The 17,152-nt window shown below is 40.3% G+C and overlaps 1 protein-coding gene across 1 annotated transcript in view; it reads right to left on the minus strand.

The window, feature by feature from the left end:
• The window catches only part of GPR158 (G protein-coupled receptor 158), a 195,293-nt gene that overhangs the window by 19,636 nt on the left and 158,505 nt on the right, over positions 1 to 17,152 (minus strand). The window contains exon 7 of the mRNA XM_069859510.1: positions 2,236 to 2,474. Within this exon, the coding sequence (XP_069715611.1) occupies positions 2,236 to 2,474 (239 nt within the window). The remainder of the gene's footprint in view (positions 1 to 2,235; positions 2,475 to 17,152) is intronic.

The following is a 17,152-nucleotide window of genomic DNA, read 5'->3' on the forward strand; positions in this document are numbered from 1 at the left end:
AAGGAAATAAAAGAAGCTAGGCAAGGGACAAATAAGATACGCAGAAGTACCCAGCCTCAAGGAAAATGCATACTAACTTACATTACGCTATGTAGATAAAATAAGATTCATGGAATGCTGATTTTTCTCATCAGCACATCACAGTGTACAGAGGCAATGCTAGAAGTTGTGTCAATCTTTGTGTCCAAATCCTTACTTTAGTCATAGAGAACATCCTCTTAAACTTAATGGAAATGTAAATATAAAACATTCACTGCAATAAAGTCTCTGGAGATAGAGCCTAAGTAGCATGATTAGTATGGAAAATGGTTCATAAACCCTAACTCAAATAATCTCTGGTAGCATAAAGGACTCATCTCATTACGACTTTCTAACAGAGCCTTGTTAATTCTCACTTCACTAATCTGCGACCTTGAAAATTCCTTCTCCATGTTTCAGTAAAGCATTGACAGCTGTGTGAAAGAGGGAAGTATTCCAGCAAGGGCTACAGGTGATGGAGCATCTCCCAAAATACTCACTAGTTTTATATAAAATACTGTGCCTGACTACATTAAATGAAATAACAAACCTTTCACAAATAATCATACAAAATTTTTATTTTATTATTTAAAATAAAAATCATAATCTATCCATTAATTCACCCCATAAAATCGTTTGCAAGGCTGCTCTCAGTAATTATAGGAATTTAAAAGAGGTTCTGCATTATCGGTGTTTCTCCTGACATATCTCTGAGATTATGTGTCAAGAGCTGGCTTTACCTCTACTGCCTTTAAGTGTATTTTGAAAAACAGTAAAACCCCCTGAAAACATAACTTAAAAAATGATCCTTTTTTTTTCCAACCGAAGACAGACAGCAACTTATGTAATTTCTTACCAAAAAGGGACTACTGTTCATAATTAAGATCTGAGTTGTTAATCACTTCACTACCATAGCTATAAAATCCAGAGAATAAAAACACTTGTTTGCCATTATGCAAAACCCACCACTATCAAAGTTTTAATAAAAATGCACTGTATTACTGGCTGTGAAATGCAATAAAATTTTGATACAAAATGGATTACTGCAGATGACATCATGAAGTGTTCCACATTTAATTCTCTTTTCTTATTAATTTTACATCTCTGGCAACAGTACTGTTCTATTATTGCAAAGTATTGTTATATTTTATCAGCACACCCCTCCAAAAGGGTCCAATTAAAGATGTATTTCAAAACATACCCCTTTATACTCCTCTCTGCATGGTTTACCATTGAGTATACTGACACAAGGGCTACCAGTGTGCCTCATGTCCTCTGAGATCATACATGAAGGAAAGAGGAACAGAGCACAGGGGCAGCTTAGAGGCACAGAAAGTCCTTGGTGCAGCTGGCAGCAGTGGTTTACCCTTTAAAACTTCTCTTCATTACTCTGTGCTGGCTTTCTGTACACCACTAAGAGAAAACACTCCTCATGTCCTCAGGATGCATCTACCCATCTTGTCTGCACTCTCATGCTACCATAACCTCCCCATAATTCTCAGCAGTGAAACTCTGTCAGCGAGATGTCCATCAGTGAAGCAGGGAAAGGGCAGAAAGGTAAGAACTTCTTTCAGATTTCAAAACTGATGTGGGTAGCACACCTGGGCTGTACTAGAAACAATGGCGCTAGGTGTAGAAGCACTGCAGCTGTCCGGCCATCGGGAGGAAGCACATTATACTGTATAACAGAAGCCTGGCACTGGGAATCCTGTTTGCTACAAAATCTAACAAACATGTTAAGTTGGGGTGTTTGATGTGCATTTCCTATTCCCATCACTTTGATGCTAATTTCCATAAGGTTATGGAAGAGTGGTCTTGCAAGTTCTGTTCCTCCTCACACAAGAGCTCTGCCCAGTTCTGTGATGCAGAAGCAAAAGGCTTCTGTAATTCTAGCCCCAATTTCTCACTTTAATAGTACAGAAGCGCAAGATATCTCCCGCCTTCAAAGATGAAATTTCTTGAGCACCCATCACTTTGTTACTACCATCTAAGTTACAAACCTTTGAAAGTCACAGAAGTCTTAGTATATTTTAATTATTTTTTTTAGTTCTTAGCCCATTTAAAAATCATATATGCCAATATTTCATTCCCCTAGAAGCTTTTCAGGTGATGTTACACAGTCTGACAAAACTCTAAGATATTCCAAGAGAAGAAAAATGAAAAGGCAACAAAGCTTTAATTTTAGAAATTAAAAGGTAAGCTAGGAAGTGAACATACCAACAGCCATCATGTAATCCCAGCGGTCTATGAGGCACATATTGAAGATCAGGTGGTCAGATGTTTGCCCCTGGCCAATGAGTGGAATGTTTCTCTCCAAGTTTTGAGTTATTGCAGAAGTCCAACCAACAAGAAACCAAAAGACTATCAGGAGAATAACAGCCAGCATCCTCATCACTCGTCCACCTGTCATGTATGGAATACGCTGAGCAGTTCGGGACAGGAACACCTTCAAAACCCTGAAAAATTCAAACAGTGTAGAATTAAAAACAGCACTGGCTGTGTCACAGCAATGAGACTTTCATTTTATTTTACTAACAGTTTGTTGAAAAAAATTATCAACATTCTTTCCCCTGACAGTAGGTACGAGAGTGAAATTTGAAACATTATTACTTTCATATTCATTATATTTAAATGGAATTGATTGTTGCCCAGAGAATGCTACATAGCCATAATACAAAATATTAGCTATGTTTATGCCAGAGACAGGCATTCACACGCTGTTTTGTACCTTCCAGCTCCCAATGGAAGACTTCTGTCTTTGGAAAAGAGAAGGTCATTTCCATAAAATAGCCACCATGTGTGCAAGATTTCATTTGGTTTTGCTGTCTGTTTGCTCATCCCCAATCAGATTAAAAATAGCTTTTCTGGGATACTTTTCCCATTGATTTTGATGCTTCTTAGACAATACTCCTCATAGAAATAACTGTGGAAGGCACTTCGCTAATTAAGTTTTCTGACTAGTTTAGCAGCAACAATGTTTTTTGGGTTGGGACAAAACCATCATAAGAAAAGCCACATCATATGTCAGGCATATACATCATATAATAGCCATTGAACATCTAGCATTCACTTTAAAAATATTCACACTTACTATCAGGATCGGTTTACTCTCATCAAGAACTGTCCAAGGAAATATCACCTGCATTTTTTACCCATCATCACCCACTAAAGCAGAAAAATGCACGAGGATGAACCACAATTTGAGGAAATAGGCTCAGGAAGAGGGAGTAGTTTGACCCTTCACATAGCACAGAATATCTCTCTGTGTTGCCTGCAGAACAGGATCTGACAAGAGCATCTAATCTTCTCCTGGCGTTTTCCTATGAGAAAAGGAGGCTGCAGGGGCTGCTGCTTTTTCAGTGCTTCTGCCTGGACTCTGCCAAGTTACTAAAGCTGGGAAGTCAGGAAAGGCTATCAGGGAAGTTTTCATATACCCAAACTTTTAGAAGAGGATGGGCTGAAGTTTAAAGGCTTTCTTAGAGACTGGGATGAGGAGCCTTTCAAACTGAAGCAGTGAGCTGTTTCAGTGATTTTTGTCCTCAAAACCATGGTGTTCCCTGATTCCTGAGCATGAGCATGTCCAGTGAATACCATGAGCCAGTGTGTCCAGTAAAAGCCATGAAGGGACAAATTATCACTGACTATTTTTTTTAGAAAGCTGAGTTTTTAAATACTTCTGTCAGTTTTCAATCCTTTTCAGGGTATTAAGCACCAAGCCACCTCCCAAGCTCTTCCATGGCCAGGCCCACCTTTTCAGCAAAAAAAAAAACCAGACTCCAGATTAATATTTATGCTTCTATTTGTTTAAGAGAAGGCAGAAGCAACTGGCGTTGCCTCTCAAACAAATTATAGAGCTGTGTCTTTTAAGACAGAAACACAAAAGCTTTTCCACATCCATAAAAATGATTCATCATTTGACTACAAACAGCCTTCGCAGTGTGCATTAGGTGAAGTCAGAGATCTGAATATGTTCAACATTATTCAGCTGTTTCCCTCCCAACAGTTACTCCGCAGGAAGTCACAGTTTTTGATCTTTCCATGTCTGATAGATGTCCCGCTCTCCTTCTGCAGATGCTAAGTATTTTATGTTGGAAGCAGCTTCCCAAAGACTTCAGGCAGGATAGACAGACAACTCCACAGCAGCGAGGCACGTGACTCCCTCTGCACTGCACAGCTGTAGCACTACTGTTTCAGGGGAACACTAACAACGTCTTGGTTTTAGAACACTAAAAATCAACAAGTGAAGGCTTTCCTCCTCCCTGATATGAATGCTGATCAATACTTAGCTTCCTTGAAAGGAAGGAAAAGTTATTCTTTTGGTAATAAACTGGAAAACACCATCTTTCATAGCTACACTTTGCCATTTAAGAAAAAATCTCATCATACATGTTTATGAAGAATTGCAGAAATTGTACAAACCAGCTGAGAACTAACAGAAACTTTTCTTTTCTTTGTATTAGCTCTCCAAAGTCAGTTCTTGGTGATTCTACAGAAAGCCAACATGTGAGCCTTTCCTGGATGAAGGCAGGACCCATCACATTTTTTCCAGTGCTAACTCATTGACTGCTGACCGCAAGACAGCTTTCTATGGGAGAAGGGTGGGCTGCTATTACATTATTGATCTAAGCACAGTGAAATAAATAACATTTTGCAGTACAGCAGTTGACCCCCCCCCCAATTTAGATCAAACCACATTTCTTTCTTTCCTTCCTTATCTTTTTCACAAGAAAAAAGAAGTGTTCACCACCGTTACCATTTCTACCTTTAATGTGTAGGCCTGCATGTAACCTAACCTTTCCTTTTTTTTTTCCCCAGAAATTCTTTTTCTGAGAAGCTGCAAGGAAATCTGGGTAAGATGTTCAGTGTTGAACATCTCCTTTCCAGATGCTGTGGCACAAAAAGTACTCAATTAGAACATGAGCTCCAGAGCTGCAATTCCCTCATTTTTCTGGTGCAATGTGAATCTAAACCTGCATTTCTCACCACCTCAGCACTGGCAGACGTGCTCCATCTCCTCTCATCTCCTATGTATTATTGAACAGCTATCAAAGCAGAGATAAATGCCCAGGAGTTCCTCTCCTATGAGCACACCTACTCATCAGGCTGGAAGGTCATTCTCCTTCCTGTACCTCTGACTCACATACTATCCATAAAAAAGTTGAATTGCTACAAAACGAAACCAAATTGCCTCAGCATCCATGTATTGTCTGGTGACTGGAACTCTCCATCAGAAAACTGGGGAGTCCTTGATTCAAATCCCTGCCCTAGCTTCTGGGTAGACAATGCTCAATTCTCCTTTTTCTATATATTTGGATTGAACTAGCTATTGAACAACGAGACAAGAATTCTCACAGGGAGGTAAGAAGTGGAGCTGATGGGCTGTATCTATATTAGGAAATTAAATATGCCCAGGGAATGTTGTCCGATGCTACTTCATTTATAAATATAGATGTAGGCCTGGATGCAAATCCATGAGCAAATACATGTTTAATTCTGAGTATCAAGTAAGGCAATGTCAACTGGAAAGACTCTTCCTCCTGTTCTATCTACGCCCAAAACGGCTGGTAGCGCCAGGAAGTGCCCCAGTAGATGCTTACGGCACTGTTTTACACGTATGGCCTACAATCTAAGGCAGAAATGGAAACTTAATCATCTACCTCAGCACCTTCTAGCTCTTCTCCCAGCTAAAAAAACTCACCATATTCAGGATACGCCATCCACTTTTATATGCTGTTGCTGGATAATCAAACCATCATTTTCAGTGACATGTCATCAGCTCTGTTAACAGATGGATCAGACAGAACACTGAAATGTGCTCTACCTGCTTTTCTGGAAGACACGGCTACCTTCAAGAAAACCTTTGACTTATAGACAGCTACAACTGATATGCAAGTGCTATCTATTTTACAGACTAAACATAAAACACAGTTGAGGCTAAATGAACTGCCTGGAGACCACTGCAGGTAGTGCCCAACACTGCTGGCTCAACTGTCAAGGCTGCATAGACTTAAGCTATAAGGTCTGAGAGGCTGGGAGTGGGTGCTGGCTCTATATGAATGTACAAAGGGAAGACTTGGTTACAAACAATGAGAGCTGAGAGCCAAAGGAAGCCCAGTAGCCAGGGAAAGGGGCGATGCTGTAAGTGGATCTGAAGTAGAGGGACAGAGCGTGGTGGTTCACGGGACTGGCTGGGATTGCCAGCTTAGAAACAGAAAAGGAAAGCACGTGGCTGCTGCCACACATGTTACATCCTGAGATGTAATGTGTAATCTTAGAAAATAAATAAAACTATACTGAATTTTCAGATCACATGAATAATGTGTCCTGTGAACAGAAAAGCATTGCCCTCAAACTGCTAGATGGTTGCCTGAGTGACAGGAATAACAGGTGATGGATCCTGCCTTGATAGTGATGACCTGGCATGGTTTGTTTATTTTTTGTTTCTAGCATCTGTCATTTTGTGGCTCTACTGAGTCATTCTGTCAAACTGTTCTGTTCCAGACTGATGATTTTTATTGTGATATGAAAGCTGCATCAGAAAGATAAGAGGTCAAGCTCTTATGAAGTATATTGCCTTCCTATGGTGTAGGGATTATGTCTTATCTGCTTTTTCTTGAGTAACAGTGAACACACCACTAGTTCCTTCGAGTTTGTAAACTGATATGATCCTCCTAAAAAGAGTGGGGAGGTACAGAAGGCACATGTACGGCACTATCTCAATGCAAAAGAGAGCCTACATTTCACACCTAACGCACAGGCATACACATAAACATAAACACTGAGTACAGGTTTTATTTCCACATCAGGGAAGACAACTGAAGAAAGAACATCAACACTTAGGGCCCAGGACCTCACAAATCATATTTAGATGCACTTTTACCACTAGTTGTTGGCTCTCAGCTGAAAAGGATAAAGCCCAACTGAGACAGAGAAATAAACAGTGTTCTAAAACACGTTCCAGCTGGAAGTCTCCCAATTAGTCAATGTCTACTCCTCGGTGATTTCTCAAGACCTCAGTCTAAAACAGATGCGAAGTCCGGCACTGAAGAATATACTCACTGAAACTGGGATGATGTTTTGCTTTATTGAGTCTCATCATCTTGAACCTGAGCAAACCCGGGCTGAGAGCCACACCATGTCAACACCTCAACCGCAACATGGCGAGACCTGCATCATACACATCATGTCCTGTCCAGTGAAAAGGTACAACAATTAGAAAAAGTAGTTCTGGCAATTATTCAGGTGTATGAGTACTTCCACGAGTCCCCGTATCACTGATAACCACCAAAATATCTCAACTCCTTCACATGACACTTGCAATAAATCAAAGTGTAGACAATACGATATCTCACACATTTTCCGTTTCAGAGAAGAATCTTGTAATAGCAAATACACTGTCAAGAAGACCACTGCCACAAAAGGCAACAAATCCCTGGATGAATGGACTAACATTTACAAATGCAGTGGGTTTTGTCATCAGTAACAGAGCACAAGCTGGCTGAAGGCTAGTTTGTATAGTGACAACACTATGATATCTGTCGTGGTTTAGTTGTGGCTAGCAAACAAAGAATCACATGGAGTCTAGCAGTAACAAACAGCCATGCAGCCACTTGCTCACCTCCCCCTACTCCTCGACGAGTGGGAAGGAGACTTGGGAAGAAAAGCTAAAACTAGTGGGTTGGGATAAAAACAGTTTAACAGAGCAGAAAAGGAGGAGGAAAAAAACTCCAATAACAACAATGAAAGATTAGACAAAAAAGGTTATATATGATGCAAAACACTCACTGCTTTGTAACTGACAATCAAATGTACTTCCAGTCAGGAATCCTATACTGTGCTTCAGAGCCATGCACCCAAAACCACACCACAAAAACCAGCCACAAAACTGGACTGTGATCACCACATTGCCAGCCACACCACAAACCATGTCACCAACTACATCCCCCACCAACCAGTTAGCTACCCTCCATAAATACACTGAGCATGATGTCATGGTATTGAGTATCATTTTGGCCAGTTCGGGTCAACTGTCCCAGCCATGTACCTACCCAACTTCTTGTGAAAATTAAGTCTTTCCCTGCTGAAGCCAGGAAACAGACCCTTTCCCAGCCAGAACCAGGACAGTGTCATAAGCCTGTTCAATAATTACAAAGTAAACCCCAAGTACTCATAGTACTGGAAGCACCAGGAGGGAGATTGTGCTTTGATGAAAGCCTCCCTTCTGAATCAATGTATAGAAGATAAACTGCTATAATTTGCCGCTAAAAACTGCGATAGTCTGAGCAGACTAAAAAAGGTGGGAGGAAAATCACAAGGCATTCAAGAGAAGGGTCTGGGTATTTGGAGGTTAAGAGTTCAAGAGGTTTTCCACTGCAATAAGAACCTCTCACTCGTTCCCATGTGAGCAGCACTGGACTCTCATTATCACGCATATTTAATAACATGGAAAGAGTCCATGACTTACTTTGATGCAAATGTATTCATTTGAAGTAGCTCTTGTCTGTCAATTGGTAAGTAAGCCTTGAATGAGCAAATAAAATTGTTATTTCTTTAACTGTAGCCTAGACTCTGACATTTTTTCATGCTATATATATGCTTTACTTTCTCCTTACACTTGCAAGTCTAAATTCCCATCTGAGAAAAGCATAATTTCCTGGTGGACTATCAAAAAGCTTTCTCTGCCTTCAGCCAGTTCCAAGGAGTGCAGCTGAAGTCTTTCGACAGATTAACTGAAGTCTGCTTTTCCCCAGTGCCTCCTCGCTCCCTAGCTCACTGATCTGCTGCTCACATCTGTTCCAGCTGCCTGCTAATTCCCGTTGCAGGAGACACTGAAACTGAGCATGCGTGTTGCTTTCTGAAGTGCTTTTGCTCATTCCACCATACCATCCAAGTAAGGCTCATCTTACACAGCTGTGCCTCAACTGGATTTGCCCATCCTGGGTGTATTGCTGATGGATGTACCAAGCACTGGGCAGCCGAGAGATAAGAAGGCTCAACAAGGGGCCTTGCCATGTCATGTAACTAGGTTTCAGCGATGCAGACCCAGTCTCCTTATTGATGAAATCTTCATCTGCTTTGTGCTAATTATCTCCTACAATAAACCACTTACTGCACTAATACCCCCAACAAATCCTGCTGAGATTAGAACTACAGTGTCTGTAAAACATCTGACTCTCCACTGTCAAACTCTGACCAGGTAGAACTCTTACAGAGCACACTGTGACTTCATATACTGTTAAACAAAAAAATCCAATAATTGTCTTGTTCCCAGACAACTAGCAGTGACATGTTTCCTGTTTGCCAGCTATTCATATTTCAGGTTATGTCACACAGTTGCTTCAGTAGCACCAGCATCAAGAGCTCATGACCACACAATCCTGCATGAGATACCTAAAATTCTGAAAACCCCTGGGTGCTGGGATAAGCACAATGCCATCTCTTTCTGAGTCTGCTACCAAATGATTAATTAGCCATTTCAATAATTCCCTCTTGATACATATATTTAAATAACTACATCCCTCACTTGGTAAAAATGAGGTCAGGTTCTCAGACGTTTTTCTCCATAAGCAAATCAGTCCTATTGAGCCCTTTTCTTCATTCAAATTTGAGGTGATTTTGTGGAAGAAATCTTAATTCATAAATCCTTATGACTCCTGTCACTAGTAGTTTAGACTGAAGATTATAAATCCTTCAGCCTATACAAGCTTTGACCAAGCTAATTATTTGCTTCTCAAAAATCATCAGGTGTTTTTTATCTTTTTGTAAATCTAAAGCCATTCAGTTCTTTACTTTTATCAAAGACTTTCAGAACAAGCAGCACAAAAGATCTCAAGGTCACTATTTACCAACAAGCTTACACTGTGAAAACAGATGCAAGAACTGCCTCCTGGTAATCCTTCCCTACAACAGGTCAAGAACATTTTCGAGGCTTTCATTATAAAATTTGCTTCACCGAGCGCTGTGGAGTTGAATGTACAAAAACCAACTTCTGATCCAGGCTCACAATGTGTCATTTAACGAAGGCTGATGAGTAAAGCCGGCAGGGATGACACAAATGCCCTTCCTTGTTAATGCTACTGTGTACAGACACCCTCTCCTGCTGAAAACACTCACCGACAATTTCAACAACCTTTTTGAATGTCAGAGGCATTTTCTAGTGATCATCAGTAAGGCAGCTGGTCAAAACCTTATGCCAAAGCTTGTATTTTTGTTCTTAAAATAGTCATACTACAGATATGAAAAGTCTTGCAACAGATAAAGCCCAAATCCAGGGCAAAATAAATTTGGGGGTGGTTGTATATCTTGATCCAGAAAGATTTTCTTTCCTTTATGCTGCTTCATAGTTCACTGACCAGAGAACACTAAGCCCCACTTAAAAAATGATGATACCTTTCCAGCATGTTTAATGTGGCCACAGAAATAAAATATCTCCTTCCTTTTAAGCTAAAGACAGCAGATAATCTGATCCACTTGCATGATGTGAAAGGTGGCAGCTTTAAGAAAAACAATACATATGAGATTTTCAACAGGACAATAAGATTTCACAGTTAATTGCAGCTGCACTATATGTTCCACCATTACAAATTTAAGTTAATAGATTAATTTATTAAGGTACTATATAAGAACAATGCAAGGCTTTTCTTTGATTCAAAAAAGCAGTGAACAAAAAATTAGTGAACTTGAGTGAATTAAATTGTGAGGACTGAACTATATGTTCATAGCATATTCATAGACCATCAGGTTTTGCTGTTTAAGAAATGCACTAAGTAGTAGTCAACAACTGAAGAAAAACAACATAATCATAACTACACATATAAACGTCTTAATGTTCATAGATGGATGCTCCACCATTTCTCCCTTTGTATCCTATTACACATGTGGTTAATATGATATTGTGACTGTTAGTTCATGCATGCTACACTGTATACTGAACAAGGTAAACATTATTTCAATGAAAAGATCTCATTATTTTACTGAGCTTTTATTTCTAATTACATGACAAATTTCTATACTAAAGCAGCATAAAATGAAACATGCTTTTACATGGTCTCTATTGCCTTTTATCTGCTTTAACGACATCAACAACTATTAATGATGCTCTTATAATAATATCATACAATTCTGCTGCTGGAATTTCTAGAACAGGATCTGAGGTCCTACAGCTTGAAGGCCAGATGTAGCTATTCATTTCATCCAGGTTGGGCAGTTACTGTCTGAAATCCCTGAGAATCCATTATTGAGCAGACCAGTACAGGTGTTTGCACATTCACCCAGGTCCCAGCAACAAGAAGGTTCTCCATCCCTGCTCCAAAGAAACAAAATCTGATCATAGATTTTGAATTTGGGTTCTTCATCCCAGAAGCGTTGGTGACCAAATGATATCTCTGAACACTCTACTTGGAGGAGGAGATGAAAAGCAGAGTAAAATTAATTTGTCCCTAGGACTTGAACTGTGTTTTTCCTTAGTTTTTCATGGTGACAAGATTTTCTTGAGGATCTTCACATGCATCTGGTATTAGCTGTATTTGTAAGGTAATACAATTCTTCAAGAGAAGATGGAGTCAGTAGACCTCTCTAGCAGAAGTGATATTGCCCTGTCTGTCAATGCACTGCTGAGTGAGCTCAGGAAGAGATCTGGAGATAGCAGGGAGTGACTTGAGGAGGTATGGAACAGATACACAAGCCTGGAAACAAAATTCCCAAGAACCACATAAGATTATGGAGAGCTTGATGCAACTTAAAAATTTACTACGCTAGATCAAATCAAGACCTGCCTGCCTTGCAAGGGCATGGTACACAAGCGAAGAATTAAGTATAAACACTCCCATTTCTAGTCTGACATATACAGTTGCCTGGAGTTTTTTATCATTCATCTTAGCTAGACAAAAAAATTCCTATTTATTTGAGTTTTCTCTTTGCTCATTTGGAGGAGGTTTCTGCAGGAGAAGGTGTGTACAGCTCAACATAAGTTGCTGACAGTGGCTCTAGCCACATTGTCAGAGAAGATTCAAGATAAGTATTTTTCAGAATAAAGTGGCTTAAGTATACTGCCTCAAAAAAATCCCAGCAAAACAAAGAGATCAGGGGATGTACTGCATCTGTGGAGCTCTTACTAAAGCACTACACACAAAATCTTTTGACACTAAAGTATCTCCTTGTCTATTTATTTGCAAGCGCTTGTTTCCCTTTCTGCTGTGAAACTATGTTCTTACACACTACTTTAAAATGGCAATCCATTATTAAAGATGCAGGAAGCAAACATCAGCAAGTGAAAGGACAGGAACTTCCCTCATTTTATAAACTGTAATACTTCACCATTTTTAAGTCCTTTTGTTTCTTCCATTCTTTCTGAGGTGTACCTTTTCCCTTTCACTTTATTTCTATCAGAATGTTTCAGTGCTGGAAGTTACTGTGAAACTGGTTGAGAAAGGTTCATATACCTGCTTCCATTCTGGATGACCAAGATTATGTGCAACTTCACATATCTAAATAAAGTCATAAATGTACACATTTTCTTATCACATCATCCTCTCAATCCTATCACTTCACTGCTAGTTATATACAGATAAGGAAACCTTATTTTAAAATAAGTAAAAAATCCTGAATTCCGATGAGCAGCATTTCCAATATTCATGCTTTTTTCCTCAAATTAATACAGTTAATATACAGAAAAATCTCTTTTTCTGGTAGTCTACACAAATTAACCATGAAAAGTTGTTACATCCTGGCACTCAATGATATCTACCTTTTCCTAACAAAATAAGAGTCAAGTAATCATGAACAAGAACAACCCAAATTTGTGTTTATTTTCGGCTACAAGGACGCTGATGAAGAGGAATGAGGACACACTGAAAGTCCAGTCTTTGATGTGTTTCCCTTATTGTAAAGTCAGCTCTCTTTGCCTTAAACATTTTGCCTGAAGACTGCCTGCTTGTGTGTCAGGTTCAACAGAAGGACGATGTAGGAGCGGGCACCACTCTCCCTTGCTTGGCTGGGCTCCAGATCCAGAGTTGGCTGCTGTTGAGTGGAGGTGATGCAGCGGCGGGTTCGACTGAGCAAGTTACACCCTCAAGTGTCACCATTATGGACTTCCCCCTCTCTCTTTCTTTCTCTCTGACTCCCTCCCGTTACCTCATGGTGTGCGTGTTGGATCGGATCCAAGGGACCTGGGTTGTTTTCAGGGATTCATTTCTGTAACTTTGGGTGGTATTGGGGTGTTTATGCTTGCCGGAGACAGAAATAAATACTGCTTTTGATATTCACCCTGGGAGTGACCTTCTCAGCCTCTGGATCGCCACACAGACAAATGAATCCACTTTTCCCACACCCAGTCAGGACTGGACACGAGCATGTGCACGCGTGGGTCTGAGTTGTGACACTTATTTACATGCATTCATAACCATGGCAGATTTTACTTCCTTTAGGTGTAAGAAAGAGTTATCACACACACTGGACTTTATCTTCTCAGATCCACCATGCAGACTTCTGTACTTCAGTAGAGCTCAAGAAGAAATACTGGACTGCATCACTTACTATGTGATGCAAAGTTGACAAGGGTTAATGAAATGTGGACCAAAAACTACAGAAATATACACAACTGTAATATTTAGCTGTTATACTTGTTGAAGGTTTTGTGCCCACTTTAATAAAATAAACGTTAACCACTTTACAACATGATTGACAGGCAGCAGCTTTTTATATCAACTCTACTGAAAACAAAGCTTTTTATCAACATTGTGTTCTCCTTCCACTTGTGGAATAAATATTAACTTTATCTTATGGTTGTGCACGCAGGTATCATAGCTAAAACCTTCATGTGTATTTGAAAGGAAAGTTTATTTTTCAGCTTGCCTGCAAAAGATAAGATTCAAACCACTCTTACAATAGATAAAATCAGGAACATCTCCACCTGTCATGAGATACAGCAATGCTACCACTGATAGAAACTGAGACCACAATTTCTTTGGATAAAAATTCCATGTGATAAAATACTGTTATTATTAACAATAATCCTCTGCAAATGTACACCTGCAGTATATTACACTGAAGGGAATGAAAATCCTGGCAAGAGTATTAAAGCTCATCAGGCATCTGTGATGTTATTGTGGCTCTAGTCGATTAATTCACAGAGTGCCAAAATAGTGGAGTTTGGAAGGGAGAGATTAAGAAATTGCCTAATCCACCTCTCCTGATCAAAGCTGGATCAGGGCCTTGTATAGTTGGTTTTTGAGTTTTTGGTCTATCTTAAGCATCTCCCACCATGAGGAAAAGGCCAGTTGCTGTCATGGAAGAGCAGTGACTCACACAGAAAGTCAGTCCAACCCGCAAGCTAAACACTAAAGGCTTACAAAGCTGCTTCATGTCCTTCAATGCAAATTCCAGGCTCACAGGAGATATTTAAGATGCAGGAACAACCTCACAGAAAAAAACCCAAAAAACAAAACCCCATCTTTAGTCTATCAATACAGAGGTGCAGATGTGCTGTGAAAGGTTGCAGTACCACCTGCAGACCTCCCCTTGATTTGGGAGCCTTATTTTACATTTTTTAATTCACTATTCTCATTAGCAACAACAAGCCTAGTATTCACTAAGAACTTTTTTAAAAAAGGAAATTCTACAGTAAGCAGAGGAAAATAGATTTTTTTTTAGGTCCAGTTTCACTCATACTCCATTATGTCAAACACTTATCTTGATAGAAGAACAAGTAGAGCAATGACTGTGTAAGAAAATGACAATCAGTATGGGCACAGCAGTTTCTCAGCAGAAAACAAATTCTGGTCAGAGAAAAGTCCAGTACAGAAGAAAGAGAATAATACCTCTCTTCTATTTCTAATACTATAGTAAAGGAACAAATAACAAAAATAAGCAGTATAAAGCCACCATCTGACAAACTGTTGAAAAGGGATGGATTCTTCTGCTCCAATCAGCCTCAACTTGGCTCATGCAAGCAACATGGTACAGAGCAGTGCAAATCAGCCCTCTATTTTTCTGTATGGTATTTCTTCATGAATCTGGCATGCTATTGACTATTGGTATTGAAACAGTTTAGTTACATTTGTGCTCCAGAGGAGATAAATTGCATTCTGTATGTTCTTTTTTTCCAATGTTTCATATAAAATACAACATAGAACTAAAAGAAATGTAAAGAATCATAGTCCAGAACGATTGTGTAGTGTCAGTAATATCCAAACAAAATTAATCTTTCATAAGAGTCCATGTTCTATTGCCAGGTACATGATCATTCAAATATGTTTACTCTCAATGTGTGTAAGCATGCATAGCAATCAGAAAAACCTGCTAATTAGGTTACTCATAAGCAGTTCTGAGGAAGCTACAGTTTCCTGGACACTAGTTTCTTAATGTCTGTCTCAATTTAAATTTTGTGAAAATAACTGAAGTTGCAGAACTTGACAAATACTTGCTGTTTCCTCCTCTCCGCTGTGTAATACCACACTGCTAGGAATGTGCCTCAACAGCTAGGAGTACTCCTTGAATTGGCAGCAGTAATGATGTCCTTAAAAATAACTGCTGATCACAGGACTGGAGCGCTCCATGAATGGATACAGACACTTTGGGAAGGACAGACTGGAGGGGCAAGCTGTCCTGTTTGTGAGAGGGCAGCTAGGATGCATGGAGCTTTCTGCCTCTGGACACTGGCTGAACCAGCTGAAAGCTACAGGTTGCCTGATCAGGAATCTGAAGCTGGTGAAGGGGCTGGAGAACAGGCCTTATGCGGAACGGCTGAGGGAGCTGGGGTTGTTTAGCCTGGAGAAGAGGAGGCTGAGGGGAGACCTCATTGCTCTCTACCACTACCTGAAAGGAGGTTGTAGAGAGGAGGGTGCTGGCCTCTTCTCCCAAGTGATGGGGGACAGGACAAGAGGGAATGGCCTCAAGCTCCGCCAGAGGAGGTTTAGGCTGGACATTAGGAAAAAATTTTTCACAGAAAAGGTCATTGGGCACTGGAACAGGCTGCCCAGGGAGGTGGTTGATTAACCTTCCCTGGAACTGTTTAAGGCATGGGTGGACGAGGTGCTAAGGGGCATGGTTTAGTGATTGATAGGAATGGTTGGACTCGATGATCCTGTGGGTCTCTTCCAACCTGGTTCTTCTATGATTCTATGATTCTATAAATGCAGAGACTGTAGGTCCTGAGTTAGGCCTTACTCAGACAACGGGTAGAAGCCTCTTGTTTGCAGTTTGTGGTCCTAATGAAGGTTTTCAGCAATCTAAATATCTGCTGGAAGTGCAACACAGCAGGGCACACACAGACCAGGAGGTTTCTGGAATGCACTAATGATAACTTCTTGATGCAAATGACTAAGGAGCCAAGGAAGGGGGACACTCTGCTGGACCTCATACTTACAGGAAAGGAAGAGCTGCTGGGGATGTGAAGGTCAGGAACAATCTCCACTGCAGTGACCATGAAAGGTGGAGTTCAGAATCCTGAGAGAAGGGAAAAAAGCTTCAAGATCCTACAAGCTCAGAAATGGACCACACCAGGAAATCAAGCAAAGGTGGCAGCGGACGTACACAGATCAATAAATTGCTGAACCCACTGCTGAATGATGTAGGGACTTGGTAGCAAATGCACAGAAAGGACTGAAATACTTAATGCCTTCTTTACCTTAGTCTTAGTCTTTACTAGCAGGACTTGCTTTCAGGAATCCCAGGTCCTCAAGACCATCGGGGAAGTCTAGAGGAAGGAAGATTTAAACTTGGTAGAGAAGAATAAGGTTAGGGAACGCTTAAGTGAACTGGATATACTGAAGGCCATGCATGGGATGTGAAAAGATGTGGCCAATGGCATTGCAAGGCCACTCTCAGTGGCCACTTTCACCCTCTTCGAAAGGCTCTGGTGACTGGGGGAGGTTCCTATTGACTGGAAGAAAGCAAATGTCACTCCAATCAAGAAATGCAAGAAGAAGGATTCCAGGAATTATGAGCTGGTCAAACTTGTCTTGATCCTTGGGAAAGTGACAAAAAAAAAATATTGTACTGGAAACCTTTTCCAAACACATGAAGGGCAAGGTGACTGGGAGTAGTCAGCATGGATTTATGAAGATGAAATCAGGCTGATTGACCTGCAAGTCTTCTGCAAGGAGCTGACTGGCTGCCTGAAGGAAGAGTAGTGGAT

This window comes from Phaenicophaeus curvirostris, chromosome 6, assembly GCF_032191515.1.
Source record: "Phaenicophaeus curvirostris isolate KB17595 chromosome 6, BPBGC_Pcur_1.0, whole genome shotgun sequence".
Lineage (NCBI taxonomy): Eukaryota > Metazoa > Chordata > Aves > Cuculiformes > Cuculidae > Phaenicophaeus > Phaenicophaeus curvirostris.